The 24190-nt window shown below is 62.9% G+C and overlaps 1 protein-coding gene across 6 annotated transcripts; it reads left to right on the top strand.

The window, feature by feature from the left end:
- Positions 1–7736: 7736 nt before the first annotated feature.
- Positions 7737–23600, top strand: TRAF2 (TNF receptor associated factor 2). Of its 6 annotated transcripts, none has more exons than XM_086324140.1 (11): positions 7737–7808; positions 13092–13307; positions 13677–13755; positions 13904–14002; positions 17682–17843; positions 17980–18054; positions 19247–19321; positions 20593–20919; positions 21341–21518; positions 21903–22051; positions 22436–23600. In XM_086324140.1, exons 2-11 carry the CDS (start codon positions 13120–13122, stop codon positions 22652–22654), a joined length of 1551 nt encoding a protein of 516 aa, XP_086180266.1. In that variant the 5' UTR covers positions 7737–7808; positions 13092–13119; the 3' UTR covers positions 22655–23600. The 6 variants fall into 6 exon arrangements, with proteins under 6 accessions (XP_086180266.1, XP_086180263.1, XP_086180267.1 ...); XM_086324137.1 differs by having other exon boundaries at positions 21167–21518; XM_086324141.1 differs by having other exon boundaries at positions 7769–7995.
- The last annotated feature ends 590 nt before the right edge of the window (positions 23601–24190 follow it).

Here is a 24190-nt window from a genome sequence, read left to right as displayed (position 1 = left end):
AGATGGAGAGCATGGGAGGAACTCACTCTCATGGGGAAAAGGGGCAGTCAGGGGGCGCTGGGGGTCCAGTGGAGGCTTCCCGTTGGCTGGACTGCTGAACTCTGACAGACTGAGCTGTGCGTGGGGTAGGGGGCCAACAGAAGTCTCCTTCCTCCCGCCTGATGCTGAGTAGAGGCGCCTCCCCAGTGGGAGATAGACAGAGATCTCTTCCTGTTTAGAGTAACTGACGCACCTGGTGGGGGTGAGCACTTCCCCCAGCCTGAAGCCTCCTGCAGGTGTGGTTTCTGTAATTAATTCCACATTTCCCCCTTTCATGAAGATCTTTTGTCAAAGTATCAGTGATCAAGAGTTGGGATCTCAGGACTTCCCTGGTCATCCAGTGCCTGAGACTCCGAGTTACCAGTACAAAGTGCCCGGGTTGGGTCTCTGGTGAGGGAGGTAGATCCCACATGCCTCAACTAAGACCCAGCACAGCCGAAGAAATTAACTTAAAAAAAGATGAGAGGACCTCCCTGGTGCTCCAGTGGCTGAGACTCCATTCTTCTAATGCAGGGAGCTGGGGTTCAATCCCTGGTTAGGGAACTGGATCCCACGTGCCGCAGCTAAGAGTTCTCACGATGCGACTAACACCTGGTGTAGTCAAATCAAGAAATGTTAAAACTAAAAAGAGGAGGATCTCTGTATAGTGGTGTTCTGTCCCTCAGTGCCAAGGACCTTCCCTGGTTGGCACGTCCCTCCCGTGTCGGTCGTGGTCGAGTCACTCAGCTGTGCCTGACTTTCATGATGGACTGTCACCCGCCAGGCTCCTCTGTCCATGGGATTTTCCAGGCAAGAATACTGGAGTGGGTTGCCATTTCCTTCTCCAGGGGAATTTCCCAACCCAGGGATTGGACCCGGATCTCCTGTATTTCAGGCAGCCTCCTGCATTACAGGTGGGTTCTTTACCAACTGAGTCACCAAGGAAGCCCCACATCACTTCCCATTTTGGAGGAAAAGTAAACAAATGAGGCAGATGGCATCTGAGTGAGGAAGAGCACAGTAGGGAGAGCTCTCAGCACTCCTTTTACAAGTCCATGCTTAGCCAAGGCTATAAGCACTAGGAATTATCTCAAAGTGCTAAGCTAGCATCATCGTATCAAAAGTGAAAGTCACTCAGTTGTGTCCGACTCTTTGCGACCCCATGGACTGTCCGTGGAATTCTCCAGGGCAGAATACTGGAGTGGGTAGCCTTTCCCTTCTCCAGCAGATCTTCCCAACCCAGGAATCAAACCGTGGTCTCCTGCATTGCAGGTGAATTCTTTACCAACTGAGCTATCAGGGAAGCCATCGTCTTATTAGAAGTGTCATTTTTTATAAAGTTTCAACAAACAATAGATGCAGAACTCGAGTATATTGAGCAGAATTTAAAACCACATAATAGGGACACCCTTGGTGGCACAGTGGATAAGAATCTGCCTGCCAGTGCAGGGGACACGGGTTCAATTCCTGGTCTGGGAAGATTCCACGTGCCACAGAGCAACTAAAGCCCGTGCACCGCAACTGCTCAGCCCAGGTGCTGCAGCTCCTGAAGCCCTCGGGCCTGTGCTCAGCAGCGAGAGGAGCCACTGCAGTGAGAAGCCCGGGCGCCACAACCGAGAGCAGCCCTGCTCACGGCAACTAGAGAAACCCCGCGCTCAGTAGCAGAGACCCAGCACCACCACACAGAGATGAAGTATTTTTTAAAGAAGCATACAATAAACCCAATTTGCAAGACGGTTCCACATCAGGAGCCCAGAACTGCAGGAATCCAGCCAAATAAACGAAAAAGACAGCTGGTTATCAGGTGACGGTGCTATAGCCAACGTGCCTGCTCTTTAATTTTCTGTCATTGGGTCTCTACTTCCCCAGAGGCCTTTAACCATCGAAGGAAGAGGCGTTTGCTATTGCAGACACCTGCTCGCTCAGCAAGCAGGTGATCAGTGATCACAGGTTCGCTGGCGCTCACTCCCGTCCATGGGAGGAAGGGTCTTCCTACAGAGGCAAAGCCAGAAACTCTTAACACCTCCTGCAAAGTTCTCACTTAAGGCCGTTACAGAGGTTTAATGGGACCGATCCATGTGAGGCTTCTCTTCCATTACGCAGGGAGAACAGGACAGTGAATGCAGCAGGGCACACTGTCCTGTCTTCTCCAACTATCATGACAGGAGGCTGCCCGAGCATAGCAGCCATTCCCCAGACTTCCACATGTGAAGGTGCACGCAGGGGACATGTGTACATAAAGCTCCCACACGAGTGATGGAATCTGTGAATTCCTTCACTAGCTCAGAGGCACTGACGTTACTCAGCCAAGTTTCGAACAGGTTGTCACTGTCCACTTTAGTAATTATGTTATCAGCAAAAGAGAGACTATGTGGAAAAGCCGAGGAGTTGCAATTCAGGGTGTTAGAAGTGTGACCCACCATAGGCAAATCCAGAGAACAACATGGAGGAGAACTTGCTTTTATAGGGGAAGGGGGGAGCTGGCAGGGGCTGTGATGACCAGAAAGGTGACTGGAGGAAGTAGGATTCTAGTGGAGGCGTCCCATTGGCTGGGCCCCTGTTTTCATTGGCTGGGCTGTGGGGGTGGTTGAGGGTGCCCAGGGCAGCTTCCTTCCTCCTGCCTGATAGTAAGCAGAGGCACCTTCCTCTCTGGGGTAATTGGCGTCCATGGCAGGCACAAGGGCTTCTCCTACAGCCCAGTCCCACCTCCAGCTTTGGCTGGCAGCGGCTAAGTCATGTCCGACTCTTGTGACCCCATGGACTGTAGCCTGGCAGGCTCTTCTCTCCAGGCAAAAATACTGGAGAAGTGAAAGAAAATTACTGTAAGTTTGTTAAGGTTCATAAAGGGCATTCTTTGGTCACCTCTGAGTGAGAGTGGATGGACAAATGTGGCTGGATTGTCTGTTGAATATAACAAGATGGAAAAGGTTGATTGTGACGAAAGCGTTGTCAAATTTGCAGATACTAAGACTTGAAAACAGAAACTGATCCATGATGTTCTTTATTACTGTGAACAATGGACGTGTTGGAATGTGCATTCCCCTCTTTTTTGAGAAAACACATTCATATAAAGAAAGTTTTGACCCATCACTTTCCCCTTTCCTGTACTGTTTATTGAGTGTACTTACTTTTCACTTTTTACATGACTGTGTGCATGAAGTTCAGCAAGACGGCGTTCCCACCACTAGCTCTTCTTTTCAGGCCACTGTCATTACTGAACTCTCGGTCCTCCGGAGACGGGGAGCTGAAAGATCCATTGGGCATCCCCAGTGGGGACTGCAAAGGCCAGGTGTGTGGGAGGAGAGGGTGGGCTGTGGTCTCTGGGGGCCGAGTGGCTGGACCAGGAGTGGAGGAGCCCAGCAGCTTCTCCAGAGCCCTGGCGGCCACCTCTTTCAGCTGCAGAACGTAGCCCCACCTAGACTGAGCCAGGTACAGGGCTCTGCAGGTGGTCAGGGGAGGAGAGGGCCCAGCAGGAGAGGGTGGCGCTGCCAGGGATGGGCCTGGGTTCAGTGGAAGCTAGGAGGGGTGGTGGACAGCTGGCAGAACCAGGGTCACAGGTCCCAGCTGGGCTGTAGACTGCTGGGTCCTGGACAGGAGGGAGCCCCATGGAGGAGGGTGGCCGTGGTGGGGCGGGAAATGTCTGCTGCGGAGGGGTCCTGGGAGATCCCCACGGGCCAGCCGCAGCCTCTCCGACACGGAGCTGGTGGGTCTTAGCGTGAGCAGAGCCATCTTAGGGTTTCCGGGTTCGAAGTGAGGCAGTGGAGCGAGTTCCGCCCAGGTAGCAAGCAAGTGCGGGTCCTAGGCGGGAGGTCCCGCCGGCGTCAAGGGGCAAGGGCCGCAGTTCCGGATGAGGCCGGCAGGAGGCGCGCGCGGACCGACCGCTGCTCCCCAATGAGCCCGAAGGGGCCGCTGCCCTCCAAAGATCCACATCTGGGGGAGGATAGGAGCACAGGAGGCTAGTCCCACCAGGGGTGGGGGAGAGGCCCACTTAACACAGGGCAACCAGGAGAGAGACCTTCTCTATCTTGAGACACTAGCGGGCCTGGGCTGTGTCCAGCGCCTGGCGGGGGGAAGGCAGCTCTTCCCCGCCACCTGTGAGCTGGCGCAAAGACCCTGGGGCCAGGTTGGCCTGGTGTCGGGAGGCTGTAGGTGGTCAGGGCAGCCCTGGCACCTGTGATTCTGCACGTGAGCTTGTCTCCCAGGTCTGCAGTTCTGCATGTGGGGTGGGGTCCATTTTCTAAGAATCTGGGCAGAGCTTGTCTCTAAGTGGGGGAATTGGGGGGTGATCTTTGCCTTCTTGGCAATTTTATGTGTTTTCCGGAGCTTCCAAAATGCTCTTCTGTTGTTTAAAACCAAATGTTTTTGAATAGGTGGTACCATGAAGTGGTTTAAAAACAGTAGGTGTTCAGAGAAATTGGCCCCTCCCCACCTCCCACCATGTCAATTACTTCCTCCTGCATCCTTCCCAAGTCTACAGAGAATACAAAATACAAACGGCCCTGGAGACCCTTCTCTCCCACCTCGGCTTACGGAGGACGCTGCACACATTGTCACCTCCTTGCACCTCTTCTGCACCTGGGCGTCAGTGGGCGTGACTGGCTGCTGTGAAGTCAGCTGCCGGACCCACCACCCCCTTCTTTCTCCTTTTTTGGAGGAGGGACAGCGTGGGCAGTGCGCTTCCAGGCGGGGGAGCGGGGGAGCCCCTTGTGGCTAGCGCTGGGGCAGGGGAATTCTGGGCAGGACTGGAGGCTGGCCTTTCTGGAACCCCCTCCATCAGGTGACTACACAGTGAGAGTGAAACTGGCTCCTTTCAGAAGCTGCAGCCCCGGGGTGACCTTCAGGGCTCAGCTCTCAGGACAGGGAGTGGGTTGTGTCAGGAGGCTGGCTCTACCAGCTCCGGGCTCTGCTCTGGGGACAGCTTCAGGCACAGGGGGGCAGCCCACATCCAGGGTCCCAAGTGGGGGCCTATGTTGACCCGCCTGCCTCAGGGCTGAGTGCTGTTCTCCCAGAAGCCTGGGCGTAAAGGACAGGAGGTGAGATGTCCAAGGAGACCGGCCGTGCCAGTGAGGAGCAGAGGTGCCCTGGGCATTAGGAAGTGTCCTGGGGCGCTGATGAGGGCCTGGGAGAGGAGACCCCAGGCGGCTGAGCAGGCGCCAGGGGCCAGGGAGGGGGCCTCGGGCAGAGTAGGAGGTGGCGGTCGCACCGTCCCCAGGGGTCTGCAGGCCCAGTGAACGGCAGATGGGGCCTGTCCTGCCTGCTTGGGAGAGCTGAGAAAAGCCAGGAGCCACAGCAGCTTCGACCCGGGTCTGTAGCCGGGCCCACATCTCTCTGGGGGCACCGAGGTGAGGGACAGAGGCCCCAGGCCACAGCCCTCAAGGGAGTAGGCAGATGATGCAGGCCCCGGCAGGGTCCACTGGGGCTGTCCCAGTCACCTCCCGGAAGGCTGCCTCAGAGACTGAGTTTTGCTTTCTTTTTGGCAGGAAGGAACCTGCATGGGAATCCCCTGTGTTGCTGGACGACCAGAGTGAGTCATCTCTTCCCAGCCTGCCAGGACCTAGATGTCACCTTCTGAGCTGGTGGCGGGTGTGGGCTGGCCGCTTCTCCGTCAGCAGCCCCTCCCTGCCAAGGCTCCGTCTCCCCGGTCTCTCCAGGACCTGCTGCCAGAACCACACACACGCACACACACACACACACACACACACACACGCACACTCTATGTATTGATCAGTGTATGCAGGGAGACCCTCTGAACTGGCAGTCTGAAAGATATGAAAGCATTCTCATGCTGGAAGCCTCTCTAGGACCTTCAAGATTAGCTCAGCTCTGTCAGTGCCAAGGGCTGCAGGCAGCCGCCTTCTGGGGAAGCAGGACTTTCGCCCAGGAAACCTCCTCGGGAGGCAGGGTGGGCTGATGGGGCCCTGAGCCCAGCACCTTCGCTGTCCCAATGCTGGAAGGGGGAGTGAGGTCTGAACCTCCCTGGGGACGCACTGCAGAGGCAGGTGAGCGACTCCCAGATTTTACCCTGAAGAAAGAGGGGTGCTGCTATGGGGAACCTCATGGGACAGCCTTGGCCCCCCAGACCCCAGGAGAAGAGACCTCCTTACCCCTGAGAGCTCCATGAGTCATGAGCCTTGAGAGAAAGGCTCACGGAACCCACAGGAGGGGACGGTGGGGCAGGGATGCTCAAGGCAAGTGTTAGCCACTCAGTCCCGTCCGACTCTCTGCAACCCCATGGACTGTAGACTGCCAGGCTCCTCTGTCCATGGGATTCTCCAGGCGAGAAAACTGGCATGGGTTGCTATGCCTTCTTCCAGGGCACCTTCTCAACCCGGGGATTGAACCCAGGTCCCCCACATTGCAGGCAGATTCTTCACTGTCTGAGCCACCAGGGAAGTGGCAAACTCAGCCTTGAGGTTCACAAAACTCGTGCTGGACGCAGGGTGGCCTCGATGCTGCATGCAGGGCTGTGGTGTTTGGGACTGGGGAATTCCGACTCCAAGTCATGATTTATGCAGTGTGATGAGAGTAGTTCTGGATGCCGAGTGGATAATTTACATTACGTGGCTTCACAGCCTGCCTGGTTTCGTTCACTCCGTCCTTAAGCACTTTGCTTGGCTTCTGATGCTCCCCTGAAACAGGGGTGCCCAGTGTTCTGTGCGACCTGCCAAAGGAATCTTGCCCGTCCCTTCCTGCAAGATGGGGAGAGCCATCCCCTTTCCCCCGAGCTGGTGTCAGAAGAGACTGTTCTCAGGTATTTAGAAAGCCGTGTCCCACGGGAGAGAATCCGAATCCTCCCCACCCTCCTTCAGCAGATAAGAAACGCTTGTCCTGGGGTCCCACACGCAGAGGCAGTGCCCTGCCCCTCCCGGCGCGGTCCTTTTGTTCTGGTCAAGACTGCAGCCTCATTTCTAAATGTTTCCACTTGTGTGTTTGCATGCCAAAGGCATGTATATTTGGTTTTGTTTGGTGGTAAAATTCACATAATGGAAAATTCACCATTTAAACCACTTTCAAGCTTACATTTCAGTGTCATCTGTACTTTTTCAAGGTCGGGCAACCATCGCCGCTACTTGATATAGAACATTTCACTACTTGCAAAGGAGACCTCCCTTTAGGTCTTCCTACCCTTTAGACAGGAAGGAGGAGGAGGGCATGGCAACCCACTCCAATATTCTTGCCTGGAGAATCCCCATGGACAGAGGAGCCTTGTGGGCTTCACTCCATGGGGTCGCAGAGTCGGACACGACTGAGCGACTAAGTACAAGCACCCTTTAGATAGGCGGGGTCCGTTTGTACTTTTTCTCATGAATGTAACCCACTCTCGGGCTCAGCTCTGCGCCGGGACCCTGGGCCTGGAGTTGACCCTCCGAGAATGAACAGCTACCACCGGCATAAGGAGCCGCGGAGTCCTTCCAGGACAGAGCCCTCGGGAGACTTAAGTACCCAAGGCGCGGCAGCCCCGCCCAATCGGTGCCCGCTGAAGCTCCCTGCGCGCTTCTGGTAGGCTCCAGTGTCAGTCCGTCAGGAGGCGGGAGGGGTGGGGACAGGGCCGGCCAATCGGGCCCCCCGTGGCTCTCTGCAGGCCCTTGGTAGGCTTTTGTGTCAGTCCGTCAGGTGGGCGGGGGCCCTAATGAGGGGGCGGGGAGAAATCTAGCCAATAGGTGCTCGCTATGGCTTCCTGGGCGCCTCTGGTAGGCCCCCACAGCAGTCCGTCAGGCGGGCTAGGGGGCGGGTCGGCGGCACCCGCAGCGGCTGGCTGGCAGGCAGTTCCGGGCGCGAGGCGACCGTTGGTGAGTCCTGACGTCGGGGTCGGGGTCGCGGTGGGGTTGGGGGTCGGGGTCTAGGGGCGGGGACGCGGGGTGGCGGGGCGCGCGGACCCGGGAGGCCCGGCGGGAGGCGCGGACGCCGCGGCGCGCGCGCCTGAGGGGATTTCTCGGGGCCGGAAACTGAAAGTCGGAGCGGGCCCCACTCAGGAAGGTTCGCGAACGGCGGGGCGTCCGCGGGGGCGGGCCCGGGTCCGGTGGGGCCCCCGCGCCTCGAGCCGCCCGCCAGCTGCGGCCGCGGCCCCGCTTGGGGTGCGGACGGGCTCCCAGACCTCGGGGCCGCCGCGGGCTCCTCCGCCTGCCCCGGCCCCGCTGCGCTTTGGCCTTGCCCGACGGTGACCCCGGGCCCCGGGGCGGATGCGGGGTCCAGAGCGGAGGCAGCTGTCGGGGCGGGCGGAGCCCGGGGACGCTGCTCTGCCGCGTGTGTGGGGCCTCGGGTTCGGTGGACGCCGAGCGGGCTCCCGGTGGACCCGGCGGCGGGCACAGCGGGAGCCGGGGACAGCTGCGCCCGCGCCGGCCGCCGTTGGGCGGATCAGAGTCTGGCAGGGCAGGGGGCGTGCCGGGCCTCGCGCCTGGCCCTGCGTGACTCAGGGGCCACATGTCCCCGGCGGTGGGGCCGGCGACAGCCTTTGCTGCTCAGTCTCTGGCTTTAGGTGGAGGTCCCAGCCTGCCCAGAAGTGTGGCTTGAGTTGTTTCTGTATTTTTTAACAGCTTTATTGCGGTGTAGTTTGCATATCGTAAAACTCCTCATTGCTTGAATTTCAAACTCCTAAGAAGTGCTTTTGTAAAGCCTTTTCTGGGGGGCAGGAGCCTTTTCACACATTTGGGCGTCTGACTCTCTGATTCCAGCCCCCAGCCTGGCCCAGCTCCCACCTCAGCCTGCCCTCCGGGGACCGAAGCCCCGCCCCCCTGAGGCTGCAGCCCGCGAAGGCCGCGCTGGGAGCCGAGCCCCCGTGCGCTCCGGTCCTGTTGCGGGGGACAGCTGCGTGGGCACCTCCTGAGACACCCAGGCTGCACCACGGGCCCTTCGGGCATCCCCCTGCCTGCGTCCCAGACCTCTGCTGTCCCAGGCTGCGTGGTGCCCTGTGACCCCGGTCTGTCGGCTGTACTGGTGGTGGTGGTGCCACTCAGCGTGCCCAGCGCCCTGCGTGGCGCACGGCAGGATGAGGTGAAGGTCACGTGTGTGCATCACTGACTCGGTCACTCTGGGGAACTGAAGGAAGGGGCTGTTTCAACAGTGCTTGTGAGCTGGGGCTGGAGCGGAGAAGTTATAGCCATCACTAGGTGCTGAGGACAGTATTTTGGGGGGGAAGAATAGACCTTTTGACTTGAGTCAGGTGTGGGCCCCTCTCAGCAGTGGGAAAGGCCAGCCTACCTGCCAGCATGGTCAGCGCACCAGTGTGGACTCGGCACAGCCTGGCAGGTGGGTTTCCATGGCAGGATGGCACACACACAGGCAAGGGGAGGAAGGTCAAGAGAAGAAAACTCAGAAAAAAGTGACCTGCAGGCCCCACAGGTCACGTGGAGCGGGGTGCACACATCCCGTCCGTCCCCGAGTCCAGGCTTGGGCTCGATGCCCCGTCATGAAGGGTGCTAGGACTGCCCTTCCGGGAGATGGGTCCAGGGGGCAGGTGTGTCACTGTTCCGTGGAGGGGCTGTGTCTCGGGAGAGGGACCGAGGCAGGCTCCACAGAAGCCTGGCTCCGAGCAGCAGGGCAGGCCCGCAGGTGGTGGAGAGGGGTTTGGGGCAGGTGTTCTTGTGGACTGGCTGTGGTTTAGGAGGTGAATGCACAGCAGTGGTGGGGGTAGGAGGTGAGTAGCAGGGGTGATGTGGTGCGGGTTCCAGGATTGGGGTGCCCTGCTTTGGAACGGGGTAGGGCATGGCTGGGCTAGTGTGTGTGGGGGGCAGCACAGAGGAAGGGCCGGACCCAGGCATGGGAGTTGGTGACCAGCGGGAGCCTGGGAAGCAGGGAGGGCAGTCATAACCCCCTGCACATGCCCGGGCCACTCCTCCCTGCCTCTAGGCCCGTGATGCCCTTGTGCCAAGGGAGCAGGTGAGGGCTCTCTGGGACTCCGAGAGCCTGCTTGGGCAGCCTGGGGGTCTGAGGGAGGAGCCGGGTCCCCGTCACGTGTTTAAGGGCCTGGGGCGGCCCTGCGGTAGGTCACATCGCGGTGGACGGTGGCCTGGCCCAGCGGTAGCATTGTGGTCAGGTTCTGGATGCTGGTTTTTTTTTGGGGGGCAGGGATTGTTGGGTCTTCATTTCTGCAAGTGGGCTTTCTCAGTCTGAACATTGCTGGACTCATGGGGGCAGGATGTGCCAGCTTGGTCAGTGGACGCCAAGCGGGCTCCCGGTGGACCTGGCGGTGGGCTTAGCGGGAGCCGGGGACAGCTGCGCCCGTGACGGCTGCTGCTTGACCAGAGTCTGGCGGGGCAGGGGGCTTGACAGCACGAGTAGCTGCGAGCGGGTGCTGCGAGCGGGTGCTGCGAGAAGGGCGGGCGCAGCATGTCCTCCTGCGCTCTCGTGTCAGCAGTTGCTGGGTGCTGAGTTGGTACCCGATCACGTGGCATCGCGTCGAGCTTGAAGGAGGTGGACGCCGTGTGAACGGTGCTGCTCACTGGGGCTCTGGTCCTGGGGCCGCGCTGCGCACCACACGCAGATGCCAGGCCTTGACTGTGGCCGCGGGAGGTCTGCTGTGCAGGCAGCTCAGCCCTGGGGGGTGGGAGCCCAAGCACTGCAAGCAGCAGGGGCGGCTGTCGGTGGGAGCGTGGGTTTGGGGGAGTTCAGTCCGTGCATTGGGGCATCCCAGAGGGAGGCTTTTGAGTTGAACCCGTGTGTCTGCTGGCGACAGGTGGCCCCCCAGCAGCCGCCTGTTCGACTCTTGATGTGACGCTGGTTTGGGCAGCAGCTCAGCCTTCTGAGATAACTCACTGACACCCATGCAGCGGGCGAGGACGGTGGGGCCCAGCTGCCCAGTGGCCTCGGGCTCAGCCGGGGTCTGGGCGATCTCCCGCAGGGATGGCCCTTTCCACGGGTCCTCCCGCTCTGCACGCAGGTGGGACCTGGGCTTGCGAAGGAGGCCTGCAGTGAAGGAGATGGCAAGGAGCAGTAGGTGCCAGGCGCCTCCACCCTCCTGGGGGCTGCAGCCCACCTGGGGGCTTCTTTTGAGTTTAAGCCCACTTCTAAGGTTGCCCTCCATTGTTAGCGCTATGAAGCAGGGTCGTTCTGGATGAAGGTACGTGAGTGTGCCGTAATTAGGGCTTTCACCATCTTTTTTGGATTCTCTGGGAATACAAGCTCCGTCTCTTTATTTTTAAAATGAAATATTTGTACAGAATCCGTGTCTCCTGCATTGACAGGCCGGTTCTTCACCACTGAGCCACCAGGGAAGCCCTCCGTTTCTCGATGGACACCAACCGGTGTCCTGGCCGCCTGGAGTCAGCACAGGCCCCTCACATTCAGGGCTTGGCCCCACACGGCTGCCCCCACCCCACCTCCGATGGCAGTGGGTGGGCGAGGCCTCCTGTACTTCAGACCCACTGACTGTAAATTGAGGGTTTTCATGACCCCTCCTTGGGGTCAATGATTTGCTAACAGAGCTCGGAAAACTCAGAGAATCTCAAGTGTCGGCCTGCTGGGAGAGACACCAAGGGCCAGGTACGGGGGTGGGGAGGGCAGCCAGACCCCCTCCGTGCATTTCCCGTGTCCAACTAGCTCTCCAAACTCCCTGGTTTAGAGTTTTCTAGAGGGCTCCACTGTGAAGGTGCGCTTGATAAATCATCAGTAAGTCACCTCTAGTTCCCCTCACCCCCAGGAGATGGGGGTGGTGGTAGAGGGGCCATCCGGCCCCATCGCTCAGGAAGCCCTGGGGGGTCTGGGTGCTGCCGGCAGGGAGAAGCCCCCGCGCCTGCTGCCTCAGAATCGCCCCAGGGCAGCCGCCCCCCAGCTCCTTCGTCTCCTGTTAGCTTTGCCTGTCCTCCAACTCCCTGTAACTGGAATTATTCTATAAGTAATTTTTTGTGTCTAGTAGAAATGCCATTTAGCAGAATGTCACTTTGTTGTGTAAAGTCAGTGTGTTCCCATCTGGAGCGTGTTTTGGGGTGTGAGTTAAGTGTGAGGCCAGGGCTGGGCACGCGGAGCACTCCTTGCTTTTTACCACCTTGCCCGAGAGAAGTGAGGACTTGGAAAATAAACTGGAGGCTCGGAAGGCCCAGGAAGGGTTTGGTTCCTGGTTGGAGGCTCCTGACACTTGACCCCTCACATCTGTCACCCTGAGTACAAAGGTGGCCGGCCACCCGCCTGCAGTGCGGGAGGGTGCAGTGCAGCCCGGAGGGGCCGAAGGGGCCGCAGGTGTCTGGGCGGGCGGCTGCAGCAGCGTGCGGTTCGGGTGGGGTTTGGGCACGAGCTTAGAGCCTCTGTGGTGTCCCTGTTATGATCCTTTTTTTTTGTTAGTTCTACCAGTTTATGGCTACCCACCCATGTCCCCCCACCCTCACGCACATGTGCTCAGTCAGGGGACCCATGGGCTGCAGCCCGCAAGCTCCTCCGTGGATTTTTCCAGGCAAGAATACTGGAGTGGGTTGCCATTTCCTCTTCACTCCGTTAGGACTAAGAGTTAAAGTGCATTTATAGATGTGATGGAGTGAAACATTTAAGGCTTTAAGCACTGAGACCTCCCAGGGCGCCCTCGCTCTGGGCCAGGGAGCTGTGACTGCTGAGGGGGACGTCGAGGCCTGCAATGTATTGGGGCTTTTTCCCTCTTTATTGCTCAAAAAAGAGACCGTTGTGTGGTTCTTCAGCGTCCAACAGGAGTAACAGTCTGTGGATTAATGGAATGAGCTCAGCGTGCCACAGGAGGTGTGGCCAGCCAGCCGCATTTGGGTGGAAAGCTGCCGAGGGAGACCGGCTGTCTTGGGGCTGGGGTCAGCGCGGCGGCACCTGGCTGCCCGGGGGCCCCCTGCAGGCGACTGTGAACGCTGTCCAGTGTTTCCCGAGCACTCCACGATCGCCACCTCGAGGAGATGCCAGCCCCAAGAGTTGAGGGCTGCGGTCTCCGTCGGACGTGGGCTGGGCCGGCTGGCCTGGGAGAGGGGCCACCCCGCAGTGGGGGGTGCCCGCTGCCTCAGCCTCGACCCCCGTGTGTACGAGACCAGCGTCCCACCTCTCAGGCTGGACCCCCACAGCCCAGCGGCCTCGGCCCCTGGTGGCCGCGCGTCCCCGGACCCACCCTGACGCGCTGTGCTCTCCCTTAGGGCGTGGGCTTGGTGGGCTGCGGCGCTCATGGCTGCAGCCAGCGTGACCCCTCCCGGCTCCCTGGACCTACTGCAGCCCGGCTTCTCCAAGACTCTCCTGGGGACCAAGCTAGAGGACAAGTACCTGTGCTCGGCCTGCAAGAACGTGCTGCGCAGACCCTTCCAGGCTCAGTGTGGCCATCGCTACTGCTCCTTCTGCCTGAGCAGCATCCTGAGGTGGGCCCGTGGTGGGGGCGAGGCGGTCGTCTCCTCAGGCCAGTCTTCCCGCTCCTCCGTGTCTTTAGTGGGAACCGCACAGTCTGACAGAGTCGCAGGCTCACAGCCCTTTTGCTCCGGGCGCCCGCGTCCCCGAGGGGCTGGGAGGCGGGGGCGGTGGCTGGTCCTCAGGACAGTGGTCCCCGGTCCCCGCGACAGTGTCCCCGGTCCCCGTGTCCGTCTGTGGGGTGCGCTGGCACACACTGCCCTGTGCCTGCTGGCCGCCCTACTTGGTGGCCGTGAAAGCGCCAGGGCCATGGGGTGGGTCTGGTGGCTGGCAGGGGCTGCTCGCCATCGGCAGCAGGCTCACAGGGCCGCTCCCCCCTCCAGCTCCGGGCCCCAGAGCTGCGCCGCCTGCGTGCACGAGGGCATTTACGAGGAGGGCGTCTCAATCCTGGAGAGCAGCTCGGTGAGTGAGCTGTAGGCGCTGCGCTGGCCGCGTCACGAAAGGGAGCCTGGGGGCAGCAGCTGCATAGGAGAGGCGGCCCTTCCCGAGCCTCGGCTCCGGGCCTGGGGTGGGTGGTGGGGGGCTCACCCGAGGGCCGCTGTCTCCCCAGGCGTTCCCGGACAATGCTGCCCGCAGGGAGGTGGAGAGCCTGCCGGCCGTCTGCCCCAGCGAGGGCTGCTCCTGGAAGGGGACCCTGAAGGACTACGAGGTAGGGGCCTCCACGGAGGAGAGCAGCCGCCACTTGGGTGGCCGCACGGAGCTGCGCGCCCGGGGCTGGGGAGCTCACCATGTGTGCATGCTCCTGGGGTGGCCGGGGGGCAGGGAGCAGCAGCATGAGCGGGGCCCGGGTGCGGCCGGAGCACCACGCAGGTGAGAAGTCAGCTTTCTCGCTGCTGGGGTGGTGGTGTCTCCTCGCTGAGCATGTTCACGCTGGAGGATGCAGGAGTGGCCCACTTGTCAGTCCTGGGGTCACAGGAAGGCGTCTTGACAAGGTGCCAGCGACAAGGGCAGTGGCCGGGTGCGTCTCTTGTGGGCCCGTCTGGCAGGTTGGGGAACCTCTGTGCCAGCCACACCCTGGCAGCTGGGCCTACCATGCCGCTGCCTCCTTGGGAGCCGGGCCAGTGCTCTTCCTGGAGGCTCTCCTCTGCGGGGCGCCCGCACAAGCGGTGCCCGCAGCACTTCCCAGTGGTCGGGTGCTCCCCGCGGAGGACGCGGTGCCCACACTGTGGCAGGTCACACCCCGGGCTAGGCCTAGTCTTGAGAACAGGGGAGCCCGCCCCAGGCTGCAGGGGGAGGGGCCTTGGGCTGTTACACCAAGGCCACTCTCAGCCATGGGGTCCTTGACACGGGGTCTGAGGGAGGGGAGCGCGACAGGGCAGAGTGGCCAGGCCCAGCCTGAGGGGCTGGGGCTCGTGTGTCGGGGCGGGGGGGCCCCAGGCTGGGCCCCGGAGGAGGCCTCGATGCCCGCACAGCCCCCTGGCGAGGCCGCAGGGCTGTCTGCAGGGCACCTGTTCTCTGCCCAGGGCTGCCCAGACCACAGAGCAGTCTCCCAGCCGGGGGGCAAGTCCAGGCTGTCCTGAGTTTCTGCCTGAGGGTGGGGCCCGTCGGCTCTGGAGTGGGACCCTGGGTGCCCGCAGACCCCCTCTTCCTGTCCCAGCCTGGGCCCTGCCCAGCGGTGCTGCGTGTTTTCTTGCCCAACTCGACATCGTGGGCTTCGGGCTCTCGGGGTCTGCATTTTGCCAGAACAGCTTGTCCACGTCTGTGGAGGAGCCTGTGGGCAGATGGACAGCACGTATGCTCTGCTCTGATTAGGCACCGGGCCTGGACGCACAGGCCTTTCTGCGCCCCTTCCGGGAGCGGGACTCCATGGGCCACCATGGGGCAGGGGCACGGACGGGTCCCGTCTGTGGACGGGCCTGCGCTGTTGCTGCCCGGGGCTGTCCAGAGAGGAGGCCTTGGGGCAGGGTCTCCCTGCAGGGGTGGGGGGGGTGGGATGCTGTGATGCTTTTTGAGGGGACCAAAGGTCCCTGGGGACAGGTGGAGTAACCCCAGCTCCCGAGTCCTCGGGGGCTTCTGCGTCCGGCTGGCAGTGCGAGGGCAGCTTCGAGGACCTCTGGCTGAGAGCCTGGGACCACAGCCAGCCGTGGGCCCGCCAGCCCTGCAGGCACGCGGGCTGGAAAGTCCCTGGCTGGGCCTGGGAGCTCAGGAAAGTCCCCAAGGGGGTGGTCATGTGGGAGGCAGGCCCGCCTGGTCTCTTGAGTGCAGCCCTCGGTGCAGTTAGCTTAACCTGTCACTGGCTCGAGAGGCCACAGCCGGCGAGGCCCGCCTCGGTGTGCAGGCAGCCACCTTGCTGCGTGGCGGCCCCGCCCTCTGCCCTGCGCCAAGACATCTGCCCTCTGGGTTGCTCAGAACTGGGGCCGTGCTGGGAAATGTTGGGGCTGCAGCTGAGCTCCGGAGAGTGTGGAAAGATGGGGAAAATCCTGTGTAGCCTTTGAATAAGCTTTTCCCTTGCAGTGATGTCTAGCGTTTTCTAAGAACCCAGTGAGATAATGTTCCAGTTCAGTCAGAAGGTGGTAGAGCGCCTGCCAATGCAGGTGGGGGCGGCTGGGGGCTGCTCTCTGGAAGGGAGAGGCAGGGGATGGCGGAGGGAACAGCAGGGAGAGAGGACCTCGGGCTTCAGAGGAGGGTCCGGGCGGACCTGGGGGGGCCAGGCTATGGGGCCGTCGCAGCTGAAAGGGGCGCACAGCGGGGGTGCTGGGCCCTGCCGGGGCGTCCAGAGTTGAAACACCTGAGCATTTGGTTTGAACTCTGGCTGACGGCGTGTTTGTTGATTTCTCCGTGCTGTCCGAGAGGAGTGGGAGCTGACGGAGCCAGCCCGGCCCCTGAACGGGACCCTGAGCCTGGGGGCGGCCGCCGTGGAGTGGGGCCAGGCTCGACCAGGCGGGCCTTCCTCTCCAGGCTTGGTCAAGCTGCCCCGTGCCCAGCCTCCAGCATTTCCTTTGCTTTGATCAAACCCAGGTGCCCCTTGTTTGTGCTTCAGGAGCCGTGGTGTCTCAGGCTTCCCTCGGCCTCCGTGTGGTGGTTTGCCCTGCGCTCAGTGCGGTCAGACCAGAACCCTCTGGGGAGTTGCGGGTGCCCTGGGGGTTCAGGGACGTGCCCCCTGGGCGTACCTGCAGGGCAGTGTTTGAGGCGCTGTCCACGGAGCGGAAGCCCTGGGGCAGGATCCCTCCGCTCTGCTCCCTGCATCCGGTATTGTCCTGCCCACCCGCTGCGCGGCCCGTCTGTGTCCTGGGGCCCGGCCTCCGCAGCAGCGTCCCTGACGCCCGGCCCCCCCCCCGCCCCCCCCCCCCCCCGCCATGTGGGGCTGCCTGGGGGCTGCATCCCATCTGATGCGCACCCCTGGGGCGGCGTGGTCCTGGGGGCTCCCCGGCTGCCTGGAGGGCCCCCCCCGTGCCGAGCCTCCAGGGTGCTCCTGGGGTTCTGCTTTCCCCGCAGCCAAGCCTGCCGCGCGGGGTGGAGGCCGTGTGCCCGCCGTCCTGGACTGTGGGCCGCGTGGAGACGGCCCGAGACAGGCTCCTCCTCCTTCAGGGTCACTGTGGCTGACCTCTGGGGCATCCAGCCCTGCAGATCGGCCCTGCAGCCCTGAGCGGCACCTGCTTGGTGGGGGCCCAACCTGCATCTCCACAGAGGCTCTGGCCCCGTGGGGTGGTGTGCTTGGTGCCTAGCTGTGCTCCTACGAGTGGTCATGTTCACATGATGTGGATTTGACTGCAGTTTTTATAAAAGCACCGCACACAAAGCGTCACGTCCTGTGTTCTGCTTACTGCCTCTTCCTGCGCCCTTTCCGGCCAGGCTTCCTGACGGCTCTCCTGGTCTCCGCCTGTCCCCTGCGCCCACCACCCCGCCCATTTCCCGGCCCACCCTTTCTCTCTGCTCCAGCTGCCTCCGCCTCCTCTCTCACCCCGTGGCCACCCCAGTGCCCGGCAGGCCTGGCTCTCACGGCCGCGGCACAGCCACCCACGTCGTCGCCTCTCCTGGGACAGCCTGGGCCTGGCTGATCGTTCGGAGCCCCAGGCTGGGACCCCGCGTCCCCGGCCACATCACCCATGGCCTCGGCTCCAGGAGGGTGAGGGGAGGGCCTCCGTCTGGCTGTCGCCTGGGCCGGAGTGGCTCTCCTCTGTCTTTCGTCCTCTGAGAGCCTGTCCCTCTGCCTCCGTGCCCCCCTCACCGTCCCCTCTGTGTCCAGAAGGTGGGGCTCCGCTGGCTGGACCCGGGTCCTGATCTCTGCCCTGGAGCAGGGGCGCCGGAGTGAGCGTGGGGGTCCCGTGGCCTGGACGCGGCCAGAATCCCGCCACTGCCCCGCCGACACCCGCTCCCTCTGTTGCCAGAGCTGCCACGAAGGACAGTGCCCGTTCATGCTGACCGAGTGCCCAGCGTGCAAAGGCCTCGTGCGCCTGGGCGAGAAGGAGCACCACCTGGAGCACCAGTGCCCGGAGCGGAGCCTCAGCTGCCGGCACTGCAGGGCGCCCTGCTCCCCTGCCGACATGAAGGTGAGCGCGCCGGGGCGGCACGCGGGCCTGCGTCTCCCTCCCTTGGCCTCCTGGCGTCCAGACGGGCCGGCCCCGAGCCTGTGGATGCCCCCTGCATGCCGGGCCAGGGCCCTGACGGCCGCCGTGCCCCTTTCAGGCGCACCACCAGATCTGCCCCAAGTTCCCCTTGACGTGCGACGGCTGCGGCAAGAAGAAGATCGCCCGTGAGAAGGTGGGTGCTCTGGGCCAGAGTGGGCTCCATGTCTCTCCCGCCCCCCCACCCCCCAAGGCACTGCCCGGTGTCTGCGCCCTTGGCCCGCGTGGGCGGGGACCTGGCGCTTGGGTGTTCCACGCTGTGTTGGGGCTCCCAGTTTGCTGGGGGTCTCTGTCTCTGAGGGCGGGGCGGGGCGGGCAGCAGCTCTCGTCTGCTCCCGCAGCACGTGGTCTCACGGGCCCCTCTCACGTCCCTGCTGGCTGTGTGGGGATCTGACCTGTGTGGCCGGCTGTCTCTCCAGCCCTCCAGCTCTTGGGGGAGGATGAGAGCCCTGTGGCCTGTTTTTGGGGAGGCAGCTGTGGTGCGTCTGACAGAGTCCGTCTGTCTTCTTTTCCTTTGAGTGTCTGGGGTCGCTCTGTAGAGAGAACTTGTTTGTGGCTGTGTTGAGCCGTGACGGTGCTCCAGGGTGAGGACTGGGCGGTGGGTGCTTTCTGGGTGCCTGGGGCTCGGGTCCCTCCCAGGCCGGGAGGGGGCCCGTCCCGCCCCGCCCCACCAGCCTTGGGCCCTCAGGCCTGGCCACACAAGCGGTGAGGACTGTGTCCCGGCTGGTTTCAGGTGGCGATGCTCGGCGTGTGAACATGGCCAAGAGCTTTTCTGCCTTGAGTTTCACCAGCATCCCCCCCAGCTTTTTTTTATATTGGGGTGTAGTTTGATCCCTGGAGGAAGGCATGGCATCCCACTCCAGTATTCTTGCCTGGAGAATCTCATGGACAGGGAAGCCTGGCGGGCTACAGTTCATGGGGTCACAGAAGGTCAGACACAACTGAGCGACTCCCGCTAACTCACCGCTGGCCTTAGAGCCCCGGGGCCATAGACCAGCCGTAGAGGGGAGACGGCAGGGCTGCTTTCTGGGACTCGGAGGCCTGTGCGGGGAATAGAGGCTCCGCGAATGATCTGAGATGTCCTCAGCCTGTGCTGGCTTCAAGCACACACATGGCTGAGTTTGCATGTATGCGTGTGAGTGTGAGCGTGCATGTGCACGAGTGTGCACTGCAGCTTTGGGAGCACCTTGCTGGGCCTTGTCTGGCCTGAGTGTGCAGAAGCCGGTGGGGTGGGTCCAGGGACCTTTGCTCGGACTTTGACCTGGTCGGGGCCGCAGGGGTGAGTGGCCAGAGCAGAGGCGGAGCCGTGTTGACTCCAGGCCTGTCAGTTTCAGGACCACGTCCGGGCATGTGGCAGATGCCGAGTCCCGTGCCGATTCCACGCTGTTGGCTGCCCCGAGATGGTGAGTCCGGGTCTGCAGGTGGCCCGGGTCCTCGTTCTCAAGCAGAGGCCCTTCTGGACACGTCTCCACTCTCACTCCAGCCCGGCCCACGGGTGTCTGGCTCTGTCCATTGTCCTCCCAGTGATCCCCAGTGCCCAGCCTTGACCACCCAGTGGAAAGGATGCCCAGCATGTTGCGCCCCCCGAGGGCTGGCCACGCCCCCTGCCCATCTGCTCACCTCGCTTCACCTGGCTATTCTGGCCAAAAGCCCCATGGTCATCCTGGACCTGCCTCCTGTCTCTCGTCACGTCCAGTCTCCAGCCCAGCTTCTGTTCTTCCCAGACGGCCCCTAGCCCTCCCCACCTCACTTCTGTGGCCTGCGTGGCCCTGCTGTGTGATCTCAGTCCAGCCACTGGCCCAGCTGTCCTCCAGCACGCCAACTTTCTCTGGACCTTGAACCCACCTCCTCTCTGTGGCCGCTCCTGCCAGCTTCTGGGCGGCTCCCTGTGCGTGTGGCCCTGGCCCTCCTCTCTCACTGGTTCTGTGTCCCCGAGGGCTGGGACATGTGCAGGCCTGGCCCGTAGAGATGGGCACCCCAGCCCTCTGCACTCGGCGGGCGCGGCCTGCTGGCGCCGCTGGTACCTGGTGACTTGGCGTCGCCGGGTCTCAGCACCTGCCCTGATTTTCTGAGGTTGAATGGGGGTGGGGCTCCCTCCATCCCTCGGTCTGTGTGTGCCCTCCTGCTTCTGGGCATTGCAGCGCTGGTTATTTCCCACATGGGCCCAAGGGCTGTTAGCGGCCAGCAGAGGGGCCCAGGGCATGAAGGGCCTCTTCTCAGCCTATGGAGGGTCCCGTCCTGTTGACCTCGTGGCTCCAGCAGCAGCCTCGGCACAGCCCCCACGTCAAGCGCCCCAGGTTCCCGGGCACGAGGCCTCCCCTGCAGCTGCGTCACTTTATCTGTGCTCTAGACTTTCTCGGCCCTTTTGACCCTCCACACTCGCTGTGGAGCTTTGCAAGGGACGTGGCTGCAAAGTCAGATCTGTGCGGGGGGACCACCTGAAGGTGAATTTTACCCCCACCCCCTGCCGTGTGGCAGTGTCTTTGATGGCTCCTCCCGCGGCTCACACGCGGGGGCGGCCCGTGGGGAGGTCTGTGTCCCAAGGTGGGGGTGGGTGGTACCGCGCTGCCGCTCAGTGTCAGGACTCACCCTCCTGCCACCACGCGCTCGGGCACCGGCGCCTGCTAAGGTCTGCACCCGGGGCCTGCAGGGCTGAGCGCTGTCGCCCCGGCAGGTGGAGAGCGAGCAGCAGCTGGAGCACGAGGCGCAGCGGCTCCAGGAGCACCTGGCCCTGCTGCTGGGCGTCCTGCTGGAGGCTGGGCGGCCCCCGGGGGACAGCCGCCTGCTCCTCAGGCCAGGCGAGGGCGCCTTGGAGGCCGGCACACCCTCCAGGGTGGCGGAGCTGCTGCAGAGGTGCGAGGCCCTGGAGCGGAAGACGGCCACCTTCGAGAACATCGTCTGTGTGCTGAACCGGGAGGTGGAGCGGGTGGCCGTGACGGCTGAGGCCTGCGGCCGGCAGCACCGGCTGGACCAAGACAGGATCGAGGCCCTGAGCAACAAGGTCCGTGCTGAGGGCAGGGCGTGTGCCCACAGTGCCCAGGCCTCCTCAGACAGGGGCCAGGGGCCGCGGGGTGTCCGAGCCAGGGATGGAGGGTGGCGCTTGGGTGTCCGGCAGGCTCCCTGCTCCACCAGGGCCTGAGCAGAGCTCCTCTGAGCCCCTCCTCCGACGGGGGCAGAGGTGGCCACAGGGGGTGTGCTTGCTGCTTGTGTGCACCCACGCGCGTTTCCTCCTGGGGTGGGGGTCTCAGGGGCATGGAGCCCACCTGCGAGCAGCTGAGCCAGGAATGCTGAGGCGCTGGGCGAGGGGCATCCTCCTGGAGATGGGGACAGGCATGGAGGTCTGTGACAAGCTCGTGTGTGCTGGACGCAAGTTGGTCTCTGAAGGCCTGGTGGAGGCCCGTCCTCACAGCCCCGCACCCCAGGTGCAGCAGCTGGAGAGGAGCATCGGCCTGAAGGACCTGGCCATGGCCGACCTGGAGCAGAAGGTCCTCGAGATGGAGGCGTCCACCTTTGACGGCGTGTTCATCTGGAAGATCTCGGACTTCTCCAGGAAGCGCCAGGAAGCCGTGGCCGGCCGCACGCCCGCCATCTTCTCCCCAGGTGCTCTTGGGGGCTTTCCCGCCCCTGCCCCGGGCTGAGGTCTGCCGCAGGCCTGCTCCCTGCTCCTCACCCCGCTCACTCTAACACGGCCGCCCCTGCTGCGTCCAGTGCTCAGCCCTCCGCTCCTCGCTGGACGGGAGGCTCGTCCAGACCGGGGGTGGCTGGCCTTGGCCCTCTGCCCAGAGCCCTGCGAGCTGCGCGTTGACCCAGCCTGAGCCTCCCGGCCGGCAGCAGAGCCAACGTGGGCTCACATTCAGGCCCCGTTTCTCAACGCTCTGTGTCTGTCTGTGTCGGTGGCTGACCCCTCCTCGAGCCCGGGCTGAGTGGCAGGCGCTGTGGGGGGAGCCGCACGGCCGGCCTGAGCTCACGCCTGCCGCCCCGCAGCCTTCTACACCAGCAGGTACGGCTACAAGATGTGCCTGCGCGCCTACCTCAACGGGGACGGCACGGGGCGTGGCACGCACCTGTCCCTCTTCTTCGTGCTAATGCGTGGCCCGCACGACGCCCTCCTGCGCTGGCCCTTCAACCAGAAGGTGCGTGCAGGGCTGCCTCAGAGAGCTTGTGTGCCAGGGCGGCGGGCAGCCGGGCTGAGCCGGGCACCCAGGTGTGGGTCTAGGTGAGGACGGAAGTGAGGGGACGCACAGCCCCGTGGCCCTCGAGGAGGATGTGGCGTCCCCGAGTGCAGGGCAGGGTCGCGCTTCTCCCCGGGGGGCGCTGCTCCTGGGCCGGGGCAGCTGGGAGCTCCTGCTGAGAAAATGCCCATGAGAAGAGTGTCCTCAGAGAGAAGGCCCGAGGGCCACGCATCGGCGCCAGCCTTGGGCCTCTGTCAGCAGACAGGCCGGGACGGGCCCAGAGGGACACGCCCAGCCGCCCGCGGAGCCGTGATTGCCTGTGGCCCCCGGGCGCTGTCCTCCCAGGTGACCCTGATGCTGCTGGACCAGAACAACCGGGAGCACGTGATCGACGCCTTCAGGCCTGACGTGACCTCGTCCTCCTTCCAGAGGCCGGTCGGCGACATGAACATCGCCAGCGGCTGCCCGCTCTTCTGCCCTGTCTCCAAGATGGAGGCCAAGAACTCCTACGTGCGTGACGACGCCATCTTCATCAAGGCCATTGTGGACCTGACCGGGCTCTAGCCGCCTCTCATGCAGCGCGGCCCTGTGCTGGCTGCACGCCTGCTGAGCTCAGTCCTGAAGTGCCCGTCCTGAGCGGGGCCGGGCTGCGGGGCTGTGTGTCCCTGGCGGGTGCGCCCCACGGCCCTGGAGCCCTCAGCCCACAGCAGGGCGGCCGCGGCTAGGAGCCCGGGAGAGGAGGGTCGGCCTCGGGCCTGGCTGCCGCTCGGAGGAGAGCCCTGCTGGGCCAGCCTGACAGGCTGCACGCGGGGGGTGCCCCGCGTCCCCGGCCCTGCAGGGTGTGTGGGGGGCCCAGCCCTGCCAAGAGACACGTCAGCTTTCCCGTCCGTGCGGGGAGGTGTTAGCAAACCCTCAGCTCTCTGTGCTGAGTGCTGTCCTGGCTCTGGCCCTGGGGGCAGTGACCCTGGCCGTCTCCCTGAGTGTCCCGTGGCTCCTGGACACCGCGGACCTCAGGGAAATCGGCTGTTCTCCTGGGAGACTGCTTGTTGGGCGGCTTCCCTCCCTCAGGTCTCACCAGGAGCTGCCGTGGAGAGCAGGGCCCCGGGCCTGAAAAGTGTCAGTGGCTTTGTCTTCAGTGGGGGCCTGATGTGGTGTCGCCCCAGGAGCAGCCTCGCCCACCCTGGGGGTCCCCTTGACAGCGGCAGAGCCCGGGCGGCCTGAGCACGGGGTGCAGCTGGTGGGCCCTGTCGGGGCCTCAGCCTTGGGGCCCCCGGCCAGGCGCAGGTCCTGGCCGCTGGCTGTCCACACCCAGCTGTGCTTGTGACTGCGCCTGGGAGACTCGAGGGCCAGGTCCTCAGAGAGCCCGGGACACGCTCAGCACTGCCACTCACGTCTCTGGTCTGAGTTGTTAATCAGCAGCAAAGCACGGAGAGATATAAACTCCGTGCCCAGAGTTAACCATGTACACGTTTTGAATTACATATTTTAATTAAAAAGGCATTGCAGAAAAGCGGAGTCCTGCTTCCTTTCCCTCGTGCCGCCTTAGCTGGCCAAGGCGCTGCCCTTGCGGATCGGGTCTTCTGCTGTGTGTGTGATTTCTGTCTCTGTGTCTGGTCTCCCACGCGTGACATGTGTGCACTGGGTCCCCTGCCCCAGGGTGGAGAGCCTGGCGTGCTGAGCACGGTGGGGGTGTTAATGCCAGCCCCCCAGTCTGTCGCCTCCCCACTCCACTCCCACAGGCACACACCTGCCCGCGCCCGTCTCCGGGGCTGGCCGGACGTCCCTGCTGCCCTGCATCCCATCCAGCCCTGCGCACAGGCTCACAGCTTCGGCAGGATCCCTCCTGGCTGGAGGAAGCGCCTGGAATCCCGTGCCTGTCTGTGCTGCTGTGGTCGGGGAGGGGAGCGTCCTGTATGTACCAGATTTGTGGCTGATACTCGTCATGGGGTGAACTGTGTCCCCCAAAAGCTACCAAGTACTGTTTCTCGGTGCTTCTTAGAATGCGACCTCGTTTGGAATGGCAGCCTTTACAGAGATAAGTTAGAGGGAGGCGTTAGGCTGGGCTCAATCCAGCATGCCTGGAGTGGACACGCAGAGCGG

Source organism: Bos grunniens, chromosome 11, assembly GCF_055505025.1.
Source record: "Bos grunniens cultivar Pamir isolate PY7600 chromosome 11, Bosgru_T2T1.0, whole genome shotgun sequence".
Taxonomy (NCBI): Eukaryota; Metazoa; Chordata; class Mammalia; order Artiodactyla; family Bovidae; genus Bos; species Bos grunniens.
The sequence above is the reverse complement of the archived record's forward strand: the minus strand, read 5'-3'. Positions and strand labels throughout refer to the sequence as shown.

What these genes read in the sequence shown, in the direction of transcription:
- TRAF2 (XM_086324137.1), top strand. Translation starts at nt 13,120, where the DNA reads ATGGCTGCAGCCAGCGTGACCCCTCCCGGCTCCCTGGACCTACTGCAG. An exon ending in AGAAGATCGCCCGTGAGAAG is followed by an intron (nt 18,055 to 19,246) that starts GTGGGTGCTCTG and finishes CAGGCCTGTCAG; the next exon opens with TTTCAGGACCACGTCCGGGC. An exon ending in CTGTTGGCTGCCCCGAGATG is followed by an intron (nt 19,322 to 20,592) that starts GTGAGTCCGGGT and finishes TCGCCCCGGCAG; the next exon opens with GTGGAGAGCGAGCAGCAGCT.